At 44.4% G+C, this 22,038-nt stretch overlaps 1 protein-coding gene across 5 annotated transcripts in view; it reads left to right on the top strand.

Annotated features, from left to right (window-relative positions):
* Positions 1-16,082, top strand: part of TK1 (thymidine kinase 1) — an 87,137-nt gene extending 71,055 nt beyond the window's left edge. For all 5 annotated transcript variants that reach the window (XM_085862879.1, XM_085862881.1, XM_085862876.1 and 2 more), the window contains 3 exons: positions 7,987-8,076; positions 13,552-13,671; positions 15,295-16,082. In XM_085862879.1, coding sequence (XP_085719005.1) covers positions 7,987-8,076; positions 13,552-13,671; positions 15,295-15,465 — 381 coding nt within the window. In that variant the 3' untranslated portion in view covers positions 15,466-16,082. The remainder of the gene's footprint in view (positions 1-7,986; positions 8,077-13,551; positions 13,672-15,294) is intronic.
* Positions 16,083-22,038: the final 5,956 nt, after the last annotated feature.

The following is a 22,038-nucleotide window of genomic DNA, read 5'->3' as shown; positions in this document are numbered from 1 at the left end:
AGCGTTTCTTCTCTCCATTCTCTTAATTCGCCTTTTTTGCATCCATCAAGAAATGTCTTTAATCGCATCTCTGACCTCAAAGTTAAAAAACCCAGTTTGCAATGAATGTTCGCTTTCCATCAACCATTCGTTTTTTTTTTTCCAACTTCAGTGCCAACCCACCCCTCCCTCTCAAAGCAACCAACACACTCTTCTCCCTCCAAGCCTCCCTCTCACCTTTCTCAAAAACTACCCACTCACCCTTCTCTCTCAACTCTCCCCACTCACCCTTCTCCCACCATTCACCCCCCTCACTCACCCTTCTCAAAGTTTTCCCCCCAACTCATCCACAAACCTGCCTCCTTCCACTGCCCTCTCACTCCATCTCTTCACTCCACCTCCTCAAATCCTCAACTGCCTTCTGCCCCCTCTCTTGCCCCCCTCTGCCCCAGCACCACAGCCTTTTCTCCTCCTCATCCGGCCCCTCCCCAAGCTATTCTGCAACACCCCACACTTTCAACAACTCTCCTTACCTCCTCCCCCTCCTCCCTTGTCTTACCCTCCCCCTCCCCTCCCCTCCCCTCTCATCCCCTGCACTAAATGCCTCCTCCCCTCCCTCTTCATTAACAGTGTGGACCTCAAATATCCGGGGCCTTCGCTCAAACCTTACAGATCTTTCCATGCAGGTTGCCACTGACAAATCAGACATAATCTGCCTCGTAGAAATTTTCCTCCCTTAAGACGTCTGAGTCCCAAGTATGTCTCCCTGGTTACTCCATCCAATGGTATGATAGACCTGAGCCTCGTCCTGGTGGAGGAGTTGCTCTCCATCAAAGACTCTATTCCTCACTCTCCATGCACTGCCCTCACTCCCCCACACCCTCAGGAATACCTCTGGCTCCGGCTTCCTCTCCACTCCCACTTCATGTTTATATGTGTACTGTACCATCCACCAAACAGTGATGACTCCATATACACCTCACTGTCCGAAAACATGGACCAACTTCTATCTTCTCATCCGAACTCTCTCTTCCTCATATGTGGCGACTTCAAATGTCATCAATTCAATTGGCTACGTGTGGTACCTCTCTCACCTGTCAAAGCACTTCAGCAAAAGTTTTCTGCAACTCATTGGGACTGACCCAATCGGTCAATTTCCTGACCCGGATCTCAACCAATGGTACTCTATCTCTTCTGGATCTGATTTTGATAAATTTCCCTGAAAATATCTGCTGTTCTTCTGACCACGTGCTTGTCAAAGTGGACATCTCTCTGGCTGTTATCGGAGAACCACCTCGGCGCCGTCGAGTCTGGCATTTCACTCAAGCCGACTGGCAGGGTCTCCAAGCAGCCATCAAACTTCTAAACTGGTCTCCCATCGCTACTTTCTCCAATATCAACTCATCCTGGGAATTATTTTGAAGAGACTTGCTCTCTCATGCACAGATGGATCCCCTCTCGTCTTCAGTTGTCCTCCCCTTCCTCCCGCCCATGGTTCATTGAAGCTTGTGGCAAGGCAGTTGTCCTGAAACAACTTGCCTTTGTCTCATGTAAAGCAAATACAAGTGAGGGTAATCTCAGTTACTTCCATAAAGCTCAGAACAAATGTGCATCTCCCCTCAGGAGAGCCAGAAAACAACATCTTTCGAAGCTCAAGTCAGAACTTTCAAACCTCTCTCCCTCCTCCAAATCCTGGTGGCGTCTAATCAAATCTGTTTCTGGTGTATGTTCCCCCTCCATCCCCTCCCTTACCTCAAATGGCCGCACTGCTGACACCGCACGTGAAAAGGCTGAATGCCTAAACTCTGTGTTTGCATTGAAATGTTGTCCAAAACCCATCGGTGTCTGTACCTACCTCACCCAGTCGCACCCAACTGTCCCTGTACTCTGTGTCCCTTTCTCCTGACAAGGTGGAGAGCTTGCTGTCAAACCTCGACTCAGATTCTGCAATGGGTCCAGATTGCATCAGCCCACGTGTCCCAAAAACCTGCTCCTTGCTCTTGCTCACCCTCTCTTTGTACTATTCATCCTCTCATTTGCTCAAGGTTATCTGCTTGGAAATCAGCAAAAGTTACTGCGCTGCATAAAAAAGGTGCTGAAACAGATCCCTGCAACGGCAGACCAATCAGCCTTCTCTCAATCATCAGCAAGGTTATGGAATCCATCATCGCTTCAGACATTAAATCCTTCCTCTTCTCCAATGGCCTGATTTCTGATCATCAATTTGGTTTCAGACCAGGTCACTCTACTCTGGATATGCTGTTTCTGCTCTCCCAACAATGGATGGAGGTCCTCGTTGCTGAACATGAAGTCAGAGCCATATCCCAAGACATATCGCGTGCTTTTGACATGATCTGGCACCCTGCCCTGCTCACCAAACTCTTCCTATGGTATCCAAGGCCATCTCCACTCATAGCTCGCTGACTTCCTATCTTGTCACAGTCAACGTGTGGCCATAAATGGAGTTCCGTCATTCCCTCTTCCTGTCCAGGCTGGAGTTCCTCAAGGTGGCGTTCTGGGCCCTTTTCCTTTTCTGGTTTTCATCAACGATCTCTCCGACTCTCTGGAAAATCCTCTTTATCTCTTTGCTGATGACTCCACCCTCTGCCATACCATCTGTCATCCCTCAGACCAGCAAACAGCAGCTTCTTCACTCTCTGCCGATCTGGGTAAAATCACAAACTGATCCAACACATGGAACATGTCTTTCAATCCGGACAAATTTCACTCGTGGGGCGGCTTAGCCCAAATATTCAAAAGAATTGTGCATTTTGTGATACAAGCACCAAATTTGGCACAAATGTACATTAATATGTTACGAACATTTTCAGATATTGGGGCATTTGAAATTCTCTCTCTATGTCCGCCATATTGGATTTCAAAATGGCCGCCACTTGACATCTACATTTGCTATTATCTCTGGACGTAATGCAGCTATTGACTTGATTCTGGTATCTAAATCTATGTTTTGGGGGGCAAGGAATCCAATGGTACCATTTTCAACTTAATATTATCTATCACAGTCTGTTATATAATTTTATTTGGAAATTATCTCGGCAAATATTGGATTCAACACAATACTTTGAAAAGAATGTCTTTGTTCTGTAAATATAAATAAAATAAAAAAAAACTATACGAAATCACTCATAACAACTCAGATAAGCTCATATATACTGGCAGTCTAAAATATAAATTCACATCAAGTGACTGCAGCAGCACTGTACATCCTGCAACACCGTGCCTACAACCACTACTGTCTGGTTGTAGACACGTCATCATGATCAGACACCTAGTTTACAGGCCTCATTTGTGAAAGATGTTCGCTCTCTCGTCGGTGTCATAGAGGAGATGGGCAACCCATTCGAGGAGGAGAGTTAGGATGTAGTCAAACTGGACACAAAGGAGATCGCAGATCCTGCTGCTGTGAAGACCGTGATGAATGCCAAGAGGATTGGCCAAGAGCAGTTCGAAGCTTTCACCAGAGAGTGTCTGTTGGACAGAACAAAGGCAATGGACGCACCCATTCCTCGTAACAAGCTGAAGGTGTTCAGCACTTCCACTCCAAGAAGCCAGAGCATAGGTCAGAAACAGCTCGCCTCCATCAAGAATGACCGTGAACTCTTCGCACGCCTGTACATTGGCTGCCAGACGAGGGATGGAAACCTTGAGGAGTTCTTTTGTCACGAGAATCAGGCATGTCCTCCTGCATTGTCTGATGGTGGAAGCCTCTGCACTGGTACCAAGAGTGAAGTCCTCACATGCTTGGAAGAAGTCTCCGACGCAAAGACAGAGATTCCTGTCACGACCTTTATTGTGCTTGATGGAGCAGCCATCGTCCAGATGCTGAAGCCGGCTGCATCAAAGACCTTTGAAGAGTATGCACAGCATATCTTCATCCCATAGTTGTCCACGAAGCTGCAAACAGTGTCACGCCTGGATCTGGTCTGGGATACTTACCTTGCTGATTCACTGAAAGGTAGTTCACGTGCAAAGTGGGAACAAGGTGTGCGGAGACGTGTGGTGGCTGCCGCAGCCATACCAGGAAACTGGCAGAACTTCCTACGAGTGGACAGCAACAAGACCGAGCTGTTCAGGTTCCTCTCAGCAGCTCTCATGGAATGGTTTGACCAGGAGGACAAGCAACTCGTCATTACTGTTGGAGAGGCAGTGCTCAGCAAGCCACTACTGCCAGATCTGACCTCACTCGCCCCATGTAACCATGAAGAAGCTGACAGTCGTATGTTGCTGCATGCATCTCACGCAGTCCAGCATGGACACTATGCAATACTCATCTGGACTGTAGACACCAATGTTGTGGTGCTGGCAGTGTCCCTGGCACAGGAGTTGCAACCAGAAGACAAACTGTGGCTGGCATTCGGAACAGGCCAGAGTTTCCGATACCTCGCAGCACACGAAATAGCAGCTGGATTGGGACGAGAGAAGGCTCGTGCACTGCCAATGTTCCACGCTCTAACTGGATGCGACACTGTGTCGAGTTTTCATGGACATGGGCAGTCTGGACAGTACTGCCAGAACTCACTGAGGCGCTGCTGCTGCTGTCCTCTGCACCTCGTGACATACCAGACGATGCAATGCGCATCATTGAGAGGTTCGTGATCCTGTTGTATGATCGAACGAGCAAATGCACAGACATTGACAAGGCCAGGAGAAAACTCTTCGCAAGGAAGAACAATGTGCAGCTCATCCCCCCAACGAAGGCAGCTCTGGAGGAACATGTCAAGAGGGCAGTGTATCAAGGTGGACATGTGTGGGGTCAGATACTGTTGCCAGCACCAGAGCTCCCTCCACCAACCAATTGCGGTTGGTCAAGGACTGGACCAGGCTAACTGAGGCAGCTCACAGCTGCATTGAGCTGGTTTCTTGCAAGTGCAAGAAAGGGGGTGTGTGAGGCGCTGCAAGTGCAAAAAGGGTGTAATGGTAACAAAAAACACACAGAGGGCTGTCCTTCAGTGCACAGCCCTCTGTGTGTGTGAAGGGGACTGCACATGACGATGAGTCAACAACATACATGTACTTGTGGCAATGCTGAACTTGTTAACATGACACTGTTTATGTACACGTATCTTTAGTACCGGTATATACCTAGCCTCAGATACCATTACACCTAGCCTCAAATACTAGACCATGTAGCATGTCAGTATTATACCTAAGACATTTACAGAACGAAGACATTCTTTTCAAAGTATTGTGTTGAATCCAATATTTGCCGAGATAATTTCCAAATAAAATTATTTAACAGACTGTGATAGATAATATTAAGTTGAAAATGGTATCATTGGATTCCTTGCCCCCAAAAACATACATTTAGATACCAGAATCAAGTCAATAGCTGCATTACGTCCAGAGATAATAGCAAATGTAGATTTCAAGTGGCGGCCATTTTGAAATCCAATATGGCGGACATAAAGAGAGAATTTCAAGTGGCCCAATATCTGAAAATGTTCGCAACATATTAATGTACATTTGTGCCAAATTTGGTGCTTGTATCACAAAATGCACAACAGGTTTGCTATGCTGCTACACTACACACTCTCCCCCTTCTTGAGAAGGACTGCCCCGGTCCCTCCAAAAGGACTGTTTGGACCCCCCCCCCACCCCCAATCCACTTTGTCAACAATCCTCTGGAAGAAGTCCTTTCTTTCAAACTTCTGAGTCTCACTTTCTGCCACGATCTTTCCTGGGAAAGCCACTTTCCAACCTGGCCTCCAAAGTCAGTCACCGACCGGGAATCTTCCGTCATGCAAAGTCCTTCCTCGGCCCACCTGAGCCCCTGACCCGCAGCCTGATGGAGTCCTGCTCTCCCTTCTGGGCTGATGTCCCTTCCTCCCACCTTCCTCGAATTCACGCTGTGGAAACCAAGGCATCTCCCGCGATGAGGCTGAGTCTTTGGGCTTCTCACTGTCTCTCCGCAGGCAGGTTGGTGGTCTTTCTGTCTTCTACCGTCTCCTCTCCGGTCTCGCCCCCCTCCCCCCCCCACGTGCTGTGTCTGCAATTTGTCCCCACCATATTTCCGCAGGGCGCTCAAGGTCCGCCAACAACTCCCTTCTGGTAAAACTACGTAAATCACGAATCTCTGCTCACCTTCTCTCTTTCATTCCTCTTTGTTCCCGCCTTTGGAATAAACTCCCTCACTCTGTTCAATCACATTCTTCCCTCCAGGCCTTCAAAACAGCTGCTCGTCACCACCTCTTATCGTCCCCTATCCAAATCCTCGATCTTTTCTACCCCCGTTAATCCACCCCAAACCCACCTCCTTCAAATTCCCTGCTTTCCTTCCTGTAATGTCCATCTTGTATACCCCGTGTTCCCTGCCCCATCTCTGTCCCTTCCACAGATCCAATGTCTCTGTTCCCTACTGTTTTGTCCTTCCCACTCCTGCCCCTCTTGTCTCATGCCCCACTTGCTGTGCATTGTGTTAGCTCTCATACGAGCCTCGACAACGTATACAACAACAAAAAAAAGTTTTTGATATCCATGATGGAGCATTCACTGGAGAGGACATGGGCATCACTTATCTATCACCGTCGCCTGCTCTGCTTTTGACAAAAATTGGCAAATGTCCAGCAAAAGTAAGGATTAACCAGACTTTGATGAAATCAGTGTGTAAAAACAAACGAAGGGGGCGCCACGGGCAAGCTGTTCGAGATAGAAAAAAATGGTTTCAAGACTTTAGGTGGGGAATGACCTCAAGATTATGCATAAAAAAATATTGTCATCCTCGCTCTCAAAGTTTGGGCGGTCATCTGATTTTTATGTCAAAATTAGAAATTTTCTAAGTTCATGACCTTGTGACCTTGACCTTGGGACTAAAATGAAAAATCAGGCTCCGTGGGGCTATGCACGTGCCATTGGGCTAACCAAATACCGAAACTCCTGCCAGATTGGACAACCCCCTCTGAGAAGATGGATCTTTATGTCAAAATCGCAATTTTCTCAGTTCGTGACCTTGTGACCTTGACCTTGGGACTAAAATGAAAAATCAGGCTCCGTGGGGCTATGCTGGTGCCATTGGGCTAACCAAATACCAAAACCCCTGCCAGATTCGACAAACCCCCTAGGAGAAGATGCAAATTGAAATTGGCTACCCCCTAAAAACACAATTCGCAATTTTCTAAGTTTGTGACCTTGTGGCCTTGACCTTGGGAGGAAAATGAAAATCGAGCTGTGTGGGGCTATGCAGGTGCCATTGGGCTAAGCAAATACCGAAACCCCTGCTAGATTCGACAAACCCCCTAGGAGAAGATGCAAATTGAAATCGGCTACCCCCTAAAAACACAATTCGCAATTTTCTAAGTTTGTGACCTTGTGGCCTTGACCTTGGGACGAAAATGAAAAATCGAGCTCTGTGGGGCTATACAGATGCCATTGGGCTAACCAAATACCGAAACCCCTGTCAGATTCGACAAAACCCCGAGGAGAAGATGCAAATTGAAATAGGCTACCCCCTAAAAACACATGTTTTTTGGGCGTGGCTCCGCCCATAATCGGTGCAGCACGCCCATTTTCCGGAAAACACAACTTGATCATGATATAAACCTCTCACCAAAACTTCATCAGGATCGGATCAAAACCCACAGAGCTATGCTCGGGGCAGACAGACAGACAGACAGACAGACAGACAGACAGACAGACAGACAGACAGACAGACAGACAGACAGACAGACAGACAGACAGACAGACAGACAGACAGACAGACAGACAGACAGACAGACAGACAGACAGACAGACAGACAGACAGACAGACACACAACAATAATGAATATAGTGGTCACTTATATTTTTCGTGAACCAACAGTTGGACTTTCCATCCTGGATGGGATATGGTGCAGTGTCCAGAGTAAATTGGAGAGAATAACAGCTTTATTCCATCTATTGTGTCTGGAGATACAAAGCACATTCTCTCCATAGCTGTAATGTGTTACGTGTTATGCACAGCCAACATGAGTGCAATGTCAAATGTCATTTCCTCTCCCTCCCCCATCCCAGTTTCCTGATGTAACAGCCTTCTGTGAGGAACTTGCAAATGCTGGAAAGACTGTAATTGTTGCTGCTCTGGATGGAACCTTCGAGAGAAAGGTGTGTGAATTGCTGTACTGTCGACGTATGCAGTGCTCTCTGAAATTCCTTCTCGTCCTTGTGCATGCAACCACTTTTATAAAGTGAGGTAACTCGCAAAAAATAACCGTCCCCAGTGACGGGGAAAGTATAAGTTGATCTTTCAATTTAAGTTATCTCATGGACTTTAAAAAGGTTAATTGTGTTGCACTCAAAAAGTCCGGCCTTTTCAATTTGAGGCTAATTGGTCATCCTCTTTGCCCAAAAATGTTATTTTGGTCATTTTGGCCTCAATTTACGGCCTCCGAGGCCGTGGCCACATAGCCCTTGTTACTTCCCGCACAAACTTGTGTCTGTACCTGGAGTATGGAGTTTGTAGCTTCAAGTATGTGGTCATGGGAGACATTGAGACACAGAGACAGACACATTTTTAAAATTTTAATTAATTTAATCTTTTTATTACACAAGTATACAAAACACTATTACAAAAGAACCACCTTCTTTCTTTGTTCTGATGAAGGATTAAGTCCGAAACGTTAACTCTTGTTTTATTCATGTCAGATCGGCTTCCATTTGAGGTATTTTAATGGGTTGGTGGTATTTGTTTTGGGTGATATTAATTTGATTTCCTCCATTTTATTAACCAATTCATTGTCAACCTCATCTTCCTCTTCTTCATTCTGTTGCTGATTATTCTCCTTATCTCATTGTAATCTATCCTTGTTATTTTTTCTTTTGTTTACAAATGTGCTGTTTGATCTGACTTTGTAACTTTGAGTTGATCTATCTCGACCGGTGCTGCTGCAGCATTTCCTTTTGTCATTCTCTGGTCCCATTGTGGAGTTTTCAGTTTTGTTTGTTCATTCAGTTCTCCAACCTGTTGCCCACCTTCTGTTTCTGTTATTGTGATTAAATTTCAAATCTCATCTGTTTTTGTTTTCCTCTCTTGTTCTATTTTCTGTGTCACATCAGTAAGTTCTGTTGGTCCATTTTTGGGGGGAGTTTGTACTCTGGAAATCTCATCCCAAATGTATGTCCCGTCATTCCGTTGTGGCATTGGTGCTAGGTCGACATTTTTACGTGACCAGTCATTTCTTATTTTCTTTTTAGTTCTTCCTCTGTGAATATTTTCTGTTTGAGGATTTTTTTTTTTTGTGCTGCCCCGTTAAAATTATCTTTATTAGCGCACCGTCTTCAGATTATCTGTTCCAAGGTGTTTGCACTTTCTTTCCTCACGCCTTTTCGCCTGGTGTATTCCATTGCCCATGGTAACGTCCATTTTTCATTCTTTGTCCAAATTTTATTTTTCATGCTGATTCTCTTTTCTTGGGTCATCCAGTTTGTCTGTCTTGCTGATAGCAGTTATTTCCTTTATTCTTTCCTGGGTCAAGTATCTATGGATCATTGAAGCTACTGCAGTGAATTTTTTTTTTTTTTTGAAACTCTTTCGGCATTGGCTGCCAGCTTTGTTTGCTTCAATTGGTTCATGAATCTTTTTCCTTTACCACGAGCCCCCCACCCCCACCATGCTTTGCAGTGGAGGATGATTTCCTTCTCCACTAAGTTCCAGCTCTGACCATTTAATCTTCTACGATTTGTCTGGAGCCGAGTAGTAGTTGGTTGTTGAACAGGCGACACCTTTTCAGATTTTACTTTTGGTGTAGAGCGCTGTCCTATCGTGAGGCTGGGACCCCCTTCCTCACTGGGGAAGAAGGTGCAGTCATCTTTTTCAGCACACATTTCGGCTGCTCGGTGTGGCCGCATAGACGTACGCATCTGCGTCGGAGGGTTTTTTTTTTTTTTTGAAGACCTTGGTCGAGGCTCGTATGAGAGCTAACACACAACTCACAGCAAGGAGGCATGAGACAAGAGGGGCGGGAGTGGAAGGGACAAAACAGTGGGGAACAGACACATTAGGTGAACTGTGGAAGGGAGAGGGATGGGGATGGGACGAGGAACATGGCGAAAAGAAGATGGACATTTCAGGGACTTTCAGGAAGGAAAGCAGGAGAAATGAAGGAAGTGGGCTTGGGTGGATTATCGGGGGTAGAAAAGATCGAGGATTTGGATGGGGGAAGATAAGAGGTGGTGGTGAACAGCTGTTTTGAAAGCCTGGAGGGAAGAATGGGAAAGAATAGAGTGAGGAAGTTTATTCCAAAGGCGGGAAAAAAGAGGAATGAAAGAGTGAAGATGAGCAGTGATTCGTGATTTTGGTAGTTTTACCAGAAGGGGGTTGTTGGCGGACCTTGAGCGCCCTGTGGAAATGTGGTGGGGACAAATCGCAGAGAGAGCAGGGGGGGCAAGGCTGGAGAGGAGTCGGTAGAAGACAGAAAGACCACCGACCAACCTGCGGTGATTGAGTGAGAGGCCCAAAGACTCAGCTTCATTGCGGGAGATGCCGATGATCTTAAATAGCCTGGTTTCGACAGCGTGAAGCCGAGAAAGGTGGGAGGCAGGAGCACCAGCCCAGAGGGGAGAGCAGTACTCCATCAGGCTACGGACAAAAGCTTTGTAAGTGGTCAGGAGCTCAAGAGGGCCGAGGAAGGACTTAGCACGACGGAGAATTCCCAGTCGGCGACTGGCTTTTGAGGCGAGGTTGGAAATGTGACTTTCCCAGGAAAGGTCATGGCAGATAGTGAGACCTAGAAGCTTGAAAGAAAAGACTTCTTCCAGAGGATTGTTGAGAAAGTGGATGGGGGGGTTTTGTAAACGGTCCTTTCGAAGAGACATAGTGAGAGTGTGAGATTTGTCTGGATTGAAAGACATGTTCCACGTGTTGGACCAGTTTGTGATTTTATCCAGATCTGCAGTGAGCGAAGAAGCTGCTGCTTGCCGGTCTGAGGGATGACAGATGGTACGGCAGAGGGTGGAGTCGTCGGCAAAGAGAAATAGAGGATTTTCCAGAGAGTCCGAGAGATCATTGATGAAAACCAGAAAAAGAACAGGGCCCAGAACGCTACCTTGAGGAACTCCAGCCTGCACAGGAAGAGGGGATGAAAGAACTCCATTTAGGGGCACACGTTGACTGCGACAGGAGAGGAAGTCTGCGAGCCATGAGTGGAGATGGCCTTGAATACCATGGGAAGAGAGTTTGGTGAGTAGGGCAGGGTGCCAGACTGTGTCAAAAGCATTTGATATGTCCAGGGATACGGCTCGGATTTCCTGTCTGGCATTGAGGACCTCCATCCATTGATGGGAGAACAGAAGCAGCATATCCAGGGTAGAGTGACCTGGTCTGAAACCAAATTGATGATTGGAAATCAAGCCATTGGAGAAGAGGAAGGATTTCATATCTGAAGCGATGATGGATTCCATCACCTTGCTGATGATTGGGAGAAGGCTGATTGGTCTGTAGTTATAGGGATCTGTTTTTGCACCTTTTTTATGCAGGGCAGTGATGTTAGCAGATTTCCAAGCAGATGGCAGATGACCTTGGGCAAATGAGAGGGTGAATAGAACAGAGAGAGGGTGAGCAAGAGCAGAAGAGCAGGCTTTGAGGACACGTGGGCTGATGCCGTCTGGACCGGTTGCAGAATCTGACTCGAGGTTTGAAAGCAAGCTCTCCACCTTGTCAGGAGAAAAGGATACAGAGTCCAGGGACAGTTGGGTGCGACTGGGTAAAGTGGGTAGAGATAGTGATGGGTTTACGACACAAGATTTAGCTGCAAACACCGAGTTTAGACATTCAGCTTTATCACGTGTGGAATCAGCAGTGCGGCCATTTGAGGTAAGGGAGGGGATGGAGGGGGAACATACACCAGAAACAGATTTGATTAAACGCCACCAGGATGTTGAGGAGGGAGAGAGGTTTGAGAGTTCAGACTTGAGATGAGAAAGATGTTGTTTTCTGCCTCTCCTGAGGGTAGATACACACTTGTTCTGAGCTTTGTGGAAAGAACTGAGATTGCCCTCAGTTGGGTTTGCTTTCCATGAGGCAAAGGCAAGTTGTTTCAGGACAACTGCCTCGCCACAAGCTTCAGTAAACCAAGGGCGGGAGGAAGGGTAAGACAACTGAACACGAGAACACGAAACTGAACCTTTAGTCATTTTCTGTGACTGATTGTCATTGTTTGGCATATTTGTGCAACAGCCAGCCATGTTGCTTTCCCCAAGAGGCCATAGGACCTCGGCTGCTTGACGGGGTCACCGATGGCACTCCGAGGAGTCGTGCCAAGAAGTTATATGCCAGGGTTGTGTGCGTGCGTGCGTGCGTGCGTGCGTGCGTGCGTGCGTGCGTGCGCGCGCGCCTGCTCGCTTTCTCCTCACTGGTTTGCTGAACAGCTTGCCGTCGCTTGGGATCGCTCATAGGGGAGGACTATCTTGTGATAAGGACAAACTGATTCGATTTTGCTGAAAATCTGGATACAATAATTTTTAAAGTGATTCTTCACCATTGAGAGATGGCTCCAAAAACGATAAATAGCACATTCTTTCAAAAAAAATTTGGCCCCGATATGTTCCACTGGATCAGGCATTGCGTGGTGAAGCTATGTGTTTGACCGAGTGCCCTTCAATTTTTTTGATGAGGATAACAAATAAAGTGCAGATCCTAACCCACTGTAGGTGCCACAGAACACACTTCCACAACAAGATAAGAATGCAGACGGGACTTCCCTTTGTCTGTCATGCACAGGGTGGGTGTGTGCAGGACTCAATGCAACGCGCATTGGAAACCAGGTGTGGGACGACAAAAGCCAGTGATTAAGTCGGTCGAAAGACAACGAAAACCAGCCACAAGCAAACTTGCCAGTGATGAGTAGTACCCAAGATGCAGAAAGCCAAACAGAGCATGATGAAATGAACCAGCTGCTTGGAGCACTAGTGGCGATCAGCTCCTTAACGAGGCCTTGTGGCCCTCTTTGGCCTCTTCAAACGAGGCCTACTGGTTGTCCCTTCTAGCTCCTCAAAGCGCTTCTTTGCACTCCGTGCAAGTGGAGCTCTTCTGTCTCTCCTCTATCTTCCTCTCCAAAAACGGTGATACCAGCTTGGGTCAATATCAAAACTTCTTCAGAGCAAACCACAGCACAGCACACTGTGGCGCCATGGCTGGCACACACTGGCCAGAGAGATCATAATGGCCCAAGTTGCACACATAACACATGCGCCTCTGTGATGGGAAGTCCTCATATAGCCCCGCCCACAAATGAGGTGCTTGTACATGCAATATTACTGTCCCCCTGTCTATAAATTACATATGCTGCCTCCTCGGTGTCACTTCGAACAAACGACTTGCTCTGACGGGTCCCTGTTACATGGCAATCTAACCTACCCGATTCACACGGATCATACTACACTTTACCACAGTCTAGCTATGGATCCCCCCAACCCCTTCCATGTAACAATATAATAAGATGATGTCGCTCTGATGTATTCTAAATCTCTCTGTGCATACAAGGAGGAATTATTTTATGAAATTTAAAAGCTTTTTAAAATTATTATTTGTCAAAATGTTCGCTGCATTCCCTTTGATGACATCATCCTGGCCATTGTGTGCAGGCATTTGGCAGTGTTCTCAGTTTGATTCCCCTTGCCGAATCCGTGGTGAAGCTGAATGCCGTGTGCATGCTGTGCTACCGACCTGCCGCCTATACTCACAGACTCGGATGTGAAACCCAAGTAAGATCCTCCATTGATGTTTGTTTTGTCATCCATTCTAATACGTGTCTATCCTTGGCAAACAGGACTGACTAACTGGTGAAGTAAAATAATTCTCAAAGTAAAACCCAAATTGAGATATTTCTTGAGACTTTGAACCCAGATTCAGGAAGTGAAAACTAATTTATTCTCGGAAGTGCAAAGAAATGTCCAAAATTGGAAACCATAACGGAAACCTGTTGAATACATATGGATGAAATTAACAGAACATTGATTGAAGTATTTTAAACATCAGGAAAAGCAAGGACGACAGATGTGAGGGGCGTTAACCAATACGCACTTTTGCTCTGATGAAGGGTTCTTCACTCTTTCATTGAAGATGAAGGGTTCTTCACTGCTCATCTTCACTCTTTCATTCCTCTTTTTTCCCGCCTTTGGAATAAACTTCCTCACTCTATTCTTTCCCATTCTTCCCTCCAGGCTTTCAAAACAGCTGTTCACCACCACCTCTTATCTTCCCCCATCCAAATCCTCGATCTTTTCTACCCCCGATAATCCACCCAAGCCCACTTCCTTCAATTCTCCTGCTTTCCTTCCTGAAAGTCCCTTTAATGTCCATCTTCCCCTCGCCATGTTCCCCGTCCCATCCCCATCCCTCCCCCTTCCACAGTTCACCTATGTCTGTTCCCCAATGTTTTGTCCCTTCCACTCCCGCCCCTCTTGTCTCATGCCTCCTTGCTGTGAGTTGTGTGTTAGCTCTCATACGAGCCTCGACCAAGGTATACAAAAAAAAAAAAAAAAAAAAAAGGGTTAATGCCCAAAATGTCAGCTTCTTCCTTTCCATGGTGGTCATCTTACCTCAGCGTCCTATTTGTTTCATCCACCATTCTACCTGTCCGCTGACGCAGATTGACATGAGCTTTCACCAGCGAGCCGAGTTCTTAATCTATGACTAAAAAGTGAAGCGTCCGTATGTACGTCATGCTTTATTTTAAAGGATTCCTGCTGTCTCGTAATAAAAATGGTACTGTTGGAAAGTAAATAATCAATTTACCAAGAAGTAAAATTGGTGTCCGTTTCATCCTAAAAATGCCTCTTTTAAAAAGCCCATCTTTCTGGATTGGAAGAAGAAGAAAAAGAAGAAGAAGAAGAAGAAGCAAATCTTGGAGCTTAAATGTAGCAATTCCAAGAGGACGACAGCAGGAACGCTTTAGAGTTTAGAATAAAGCCTGATGGACACGGAAGGAACACACAATTGCATATCGTAATACTTCTTGAGAAGATAGAAAAAAATGTTAAAAGTACACACAAGGATGATGACGCAGACCCTTTTTTTCTTCTTATTCTTCTTTTTTTTTTCTTTTTTTTTTGTGTTTCACTTCATTTAACAACCTCATTGAGATTCACAGATATATGTGCTATAGATAAGTATGTTTGTGAAGTGCAACATGTTCTGTTTTGATGAATCGTTTTTGCAAAGTGATGCGTTGGCGGAGCCAGTTCTTTTTGAATATGTGACGCACTCTAAACTTGTGCATTTAATCGAACTGCACTTTAATTTCCTGATTCATTAAAAACAACAATTGCGTGAGTTTTCTCGATTATGAACTCATTAATTTATTGCCTTGTACACTTCCATTGCAGCTGGAGGTCATTGGCGGTGTGGACAAGTACCAGTCTTTGTGCCGCGTGTGTTATTTGGATTGCACGATCAATAAGGAGAATCAAAGTAATTTGAACATGAAGGTTCCAAGCAGCAGAGCCTTGAAAGTGCATCCGCTCATTGACGCCACGTGCAGGCAATTGTTTAACTGAATCCTTTCAACACCAACATTCCCAATCAGCACAATATGAATTGTAAACCGGCACAACATGCCCATATAATTTCCATATAATAATTTTTTTCTTCATCTTCAACGCCGATCACCTTCCCCAAGGTTGACTTGGGGATAGTGATTATGAAATTGTTCTCATTGAGTATCCCACTCTTTGACAGACAATTCTTTTATGCAATTGCCTTAATTCCTCCGTGAAGAGATGTTATGAAACGGTAAGCACATAAAATATTCCCTAATCCAGCTTGTTGTTCAAGCGTCCATTGATGAAATTGAGGGACCTGGTTGGCTATTCTCACAACTGGAGTGGTGTATGGGCAGTGCACTACTGAACCATATCAACCCTCATACAGTCGTGAAACATCTTTCGGCCCACATCAATTGAGTGTACTTTTAAGTTAAATACTCAAGTAAATTGACAAATGCCTTTTGGTCTGCCGCAATTAAACTTTGATTGTTTTATATAATATAAAATGTGTAAATTACTATCACAACTTATAAAAGTTGGTACAAATTGAAATACCTGTTTGTTTTATTTTTGGGAACTTTTATGTGTGAGTTTTTTAATACAAATAAAAGATTCCCCCCCTCCCCCCACTCCAGTTGCTTTCCTTTGCAGATTGTCCAAAGCTAGCCACTAAGATTAACCTCGGTAGAGGTGTTGGTGTGAAAAAACGTGATTGATTTAATGTCTCCACAGCCACATGTGTCAGCTTTCGCTTCCTCCATCGCAGGCATCGTTTTGAGCTTACCTGGAATTTACATTCCACATATAAGGTATTGTTGTCATCACATGCTGTCCTTCCATCCGTCTCCTTTTTTTGACTTCTCCGGCCAAACCGCTGGACCGATCCGGCTGAAATTTTACAGCAATGTTCCTCTCCTGACTGGTAATAGGAATTGCAAAGCTCATTCCGGTCACAGTACTTTAAGTACAGTAAAACTTCCTCCAACGCGGCTTCCTCGAGCGCAGTTTCCAATTTGCACGCTGAATTAAATGCGTCAAAACCTTTCCAACGCGAGGGTGTGCTTCACATTTTCGCAATCGTAGCTGGTGTTTTCCCCAAGATGTATATTATTCTTATTACTTGTTACTGTACTTATTATTCTTATTACTTTTACTTAACCCTTGTCCACACAAACGAGGTCTCCTTCGGCTACATACAAGGCTAAAAAGACCCCCCCCTTGTGTGGATAAGGGTTAATTAACATTTAATTTACACATAAGATGATATGAGTCACCACCTGCCGCCATCGTAATCGCAGTTCGAATTTACATTTTGGATTAATGGCGACAAAAACGGCTGTTTTCCCAAATATTTATTCCTTTTCCTTCTTACTTTACTTCATTACCATTTAATTTTATATACAAGCGGCAGCTCGTGCTGCGAGTGTATATAAATTGAATTATAAATGCACGTTTATACAAATAAACCTGTTGCCATCTTCGAACCTGCCGCCTTCAAGTGAGCTTACGTTGATCATTATGGCTCCCAAAAGACCTAATTTGAACCAACGGACCAGACAAGAGGAGGAAAACGATGACCATGGAGGTCAAATTTCATATCTTGAATAAATTATCAGTTTCTGCTTCATCTTTGGCCAGGCAATCTGGCGTGGATGAATCGACCATTAGGACGGTATGGAAGGCCCAAGATAAATCCCTACACAGAACTTCAAGTAGAGTTCCCACAATAGGGTCCCGTGACCGTTTTTCCAGGACCAAGGTTTGAAGGTTGATTTTAGTCAATTTGAGGGTGCCGATTAAAATGAGCTAGGGTGAACCTCGTGAAAATGTGGGCTAACTCGGCCAGATGCGAAAATTCAAAATGGCCACCATGCTACTTCCAGTATATCAAAAATTGCATATCTTTGTTCTACATGTCCGATTTTTATGATTTTTGGGTCAAAATATATGTTTTGAAGGTCAAGGATGTCATATATTACCATTCCAGATTGTTATATTTAAGGGTTAAGTCACAAAATATGAAATATAACTTTTCGGGGGCCAAATCCAAGATTGTCGTTGAGTAACATCTGGAAAATAGTGAAAAATCAATTTTCTTCTCATAATATTATTGGCAGTGAATCTTTTCATGCAAGTAAATGTTTGTTTATATGTGGGAGTGCACAACAAATTGAGACAAGAAGAGAAGGACGCAATCATTGTCTTTATTTTCAGAACATGATGTGTACATAATATCAATTTCTCAACTTTTACACTGTTCAGGTAGGTTATACCATTCTTTTGTATATCCCTCCTGTACTTTATCGAGAACAGTAATATGATGAAAGAATATCAACATTCCTTCATTTTGTCTGTAGAGCAACAGTGTTTCAATGGAAAAATGAAATAAAACATGAATTATCTGAATTCCCGGCAATTGACGCTTTCCGGGTAAGTATTCTTGTAATTTGCATTGACCAAAGTTTGATGTACTGTCCAAACTGTCTTTTATCTAAGATAGTCATAATAAAATAATATTAACATCTCTCATATTTTGACTGTGGCAATGTTGTTACAGTTGTAAATTAAATGAAATGAAATCTCCATTGAAACACATACATGTAATCCTTCAGTCGCTATCTGAGTCGCTGGCTCCAGAGTCACAAACTTCATCATTACTTTCAGCCTCATCATCGTGCAACAATGTCTGTTCTTGTTCAACCAAGTCATGTGAACTTCTTGGGAGTGCATCATGGGTATACCTCACTGACACACATCTACCGTCTTTCATTGTCCATCCATGGTTGGTGGTATTTGGGGCTGCATCCGGCTTGTCATAGTTTAGTTGAATGTAAACTTGGTAGTTAACTCACGTCACATGCAGATTGTGAGAATCTGGATCTGGTGGGATGTGGGACGTGGACTTGTTTTTCATCTGACCCCACTTCCGTGCTCTGGCTTCACCTAACGTTTTACTGATTGTGTCATTATAGATGTGTCTAATAGTGAATGTGGCCATTTGCTGAAGCACCTCTTGTGTCACTGGAAGTGTTTTGCCAACATCTTTCAAAAGATTGCGTGCCTCCTGAGTTCCTGTTCCTTTTTCATAAACTGTGTTTTTCCCATGTCCATAGAAGCCAGATGTTGTATCAGATCCACTATGGATGTGTAATGGGATTAATATTTCAGCTACATCATCAGAGCAAAGGTCTCTGCAGCTGATTATTTTGTCTTTCCGTTTGAGAGCAAGGGTGCCCTCCAGTTGATGTGCAACATATGCAGAAAGAATCACTACATCTGTGTCCTCACCATCAATCACGACTGTCTCCATTTTTCCTGCTTTTTGGATTTGCGAATAGATGAAGAACAGCATTGTGTCCGCCTCAATGTGACGACATTCAAATTCTTCCATCCTTTCTCCGGAGGAGATGTTCCAACAATTTTGCCTGATGGAGTACACAAAGCCAATTTCTCTATGATTCTTTACAAGCTTGGTGAACTCATCCTTAAGAAACTTTTGCAGCCTTTGTTTGTTTCCCTGATTGCTGAACAGCACCTGGAAGTTCTTTGTGGCAGGAAACCTATCTGATGTTTTCATGTACACAATTCTGGACCCATCTCTATATGCTGTCGTGGATTTATGCCGCTCATGCTCACTGTCTTTGATGGAATTTTCCACACCATAGGCATCATTTACAAAAACAATCTGGCTTGCATTTGGATGCCTTCTGCGAATAACGGAAAAAAGCTTTTCAGCATAATCTCCCCACATGAGGACAGACCCATCAGCTTTCTCACGATCTTGTGCAGTTGGGGTCGCTAATCTCCACAGGAAAACCATATCGACTCGGGCAATGTACTGATCTGGAAAAGGTTCGACAGGCTGCATGTTTAATTTCTCAACGGACTGATTTTTGCACTTTCTTCATGGTACCGTTGATGTTAAATATGGGTAAACACTCATCTGTCACGCGAAATTCCATCACCTGTGCGAGAGTAAACTTCTCTTCACCAGATTCTGCCAGCCAAATTAACAATGCCATTGCTCTGTTTTCCATAGCATCTGTCTTTGTCACTTTGCCTGAGACTGAATCCCTTGTTACAGGAGGTTTGCTGAAAGTGTATCTTGAACATCTGTGTATAGTAGCATCAAATGATGTGTTCTGTGAAAACATTCGTTCTGTGAAGAATTGAGTCACTCTTGTTTCACCATCTTCGTGAGCACTTTCAAAATCACGTTCCAGGTCACCTGAGGTGACAACACCGGATACCAGAGCTCTCAGTTGTGGTTTATCCAAGTCAAATGGGTCACAGTCAAACTCAGTGATGCAACTGTCTAGGTCTTGGACAACCTGTTCGTCAATCTTCAGACGACTGGGGGTATTCTCAATATGCTTCAGAGCAGAGGTCTTCATCTGTGCCAGTGTGTGAAGAGCTGCCCTTACTCTGTTGACTGAGTTCACGTTCCTCATAGTAGTTAACAGCATCTTCTCATTCCGCAGAATTTTCAGCCATCCAGCCTTCATCTTGGAACCTTTGTTCATTGTCATTTCAATCCAGAGGTCTAGAGGCAAACACGAATATGGCCTGCCAGTCATTGATTATGCAAACAATCCATCTCAAAGGTATCTGGCCTTTTCCTCAGGAAGACTACTTACTTCAAGCCAGAATTCCACAAGCCAGCGAGCATACCGGTCATTGTCGTAGACATGGAGCCATGGCATCATCATTCGCAATGAAGCCTTGAATTCATCCCAGTTCCTTGTTTTCACTGCATGGATATTCAGCATCAGAACTTCTACCATGGACATGAAACTCAACCACTACTTAACCATGGAACTGTTAGATGACTCGGCGCTCTGGAACACTTGTTCCACAAAGGACACAATATCTGGGTGAGATTCCAACTCTGAGTAGATTTCCTACTTTTGCTCTGGAGTTGTGGAGGATTCCTAAAGTATGGCAATCTTCTCCTTTGTATTTTCAGACAGGGACACCCCATCCTGCATGCCAACTCTGATCATCCGTCGACTCAGAGCTTCATACATCAACCGAAAACATCTGATGTTACGTTTGTAGTGTTTCCCACGTATAATGTAAACATCATGTTCTGAAAATAAAGACAATGATTGCGTCCTTCTCTTCTTGTCTCAATTTGTTGTGCACTCCCACATATAAACAAACATTTACTTACATGAAAAGATTCACTGCCAATAATATTATGAGAAGAAAATTGATTTTTTTTACTATTTTCCAGATGTTACTCGACGACAATCTTGGATTTGGCCCCCGAAAAGTTTTATTTCATATTTTGTGACTTAACCCTTAAATATAACAATCTGGAATGGTAATATATGACATCCTTGACCTTCAAAACATATATTTTGATCCAAAAATCATTAAAATCGGACATGTAGAACCAAAGATATGCAATTTTTGATATACTGGAAGTAGCATGGTGGCCATTTTCAATTTTCGCATCTGGCCGAGTTAGCCCACATTTTCACGAGGTTCACCCCAGCTCATTTTAATCAGCACCCTCAAATTGACTAAAATCAACCTTCAAACCTTGGTCCCGGAAAAACGGTCACGGGACCCTATTGTGGGAACTCGACTATTCACATGGAATTAAAACAGAAGGCAAAGCAAGTGCCTATAACACTTTCTTAGGCCGAATTCAGCAGCTACCAGCAACACATCAACCCCATCCACAAGCACATCAACCCCATCCACCAGCGCATCAACACCATCCACCAGCACATCAACACCCAAACCTCCAACAACCACCTCACAATAAGGTGAGTTATTTTGCAATAATACAGCACTATTATGAGACGAACACTTATTTTAATGTATATTTAATAATGCTGCACCGTTCCATACAAAGAAACGTAAAAAATAAAAAAGCAAGAAAGGCTATTTTAGGGTTACTTTCCTTGGGAGCCTGGAATTCATCCCCAATTTCCCCATACATTTAATGAGTCCTCCAACATGAGGTTATCCCAGAACGTATCCCCCGTGTTGGAGGAAGTTTTACTGTATGTCAAAATGCCCGACTTGTTAAATTCCTTCCAAAATCTTCTGATCCACCAGTCAGAATGCTACCAAGTTTGGGTTACACCTTTAGGCTGGGATAGGGATGTTACATTGCCAAAGTGATTCTGATCACGTGACCGGAAGTTTGTCAAAATGGCCGACATCAATTTTGGAAAAATCGTGTAAATTCCTTCAAAAATCTTCTTCTCCAAACCCACCAGTGAGAATGCTACCAAATTTGGGTCACAACATTAGGACACGGTCTTGGTGTTAAATTGCGGAGGCCATGCTGATCACGTGACCGGAAGTGTCAAAATGGCGGTCACGCAAATTCCTTCCAAAATGTTCTTCTCGACCCACTTGTCAGAATGCTAGCAATCTTGGGTTGCAACATTACGGTAGGGTAGGGATGTTAATTGTATTGTGGAAGTTATGCGGCTCACCTGACCAGAAGTGTCAAAATGGTCGACTTGGTCAATTTTTGGGAAAATTGCATTAATTCCTTTAAAAATCTTCTCCAGACCCACCTGTCAGAATGCTACCAACTTTGAGTTTTAACATTAGGACAGG

The sequence above is a fragment of the Eptatretus burgeri genome, chromosome 17, assembly GCF_056783735.1.
Source record: "Eptatretus burgeri isolate ZD-2024b chromosome 17, Ebu_testis_v1, whole genome shotgun sequence".
NCBI lineage: Eukaryota > Metazoa > Chordata > Myxini > Myxiniformes > Myxinidae > Eptatretus > Eptatretus burgeri.
The sequence above is the reverse complement of the archived record's forward strand: the minus strand, read 5'-3'. Positions and strand labels throughout refer to the sequence as shown.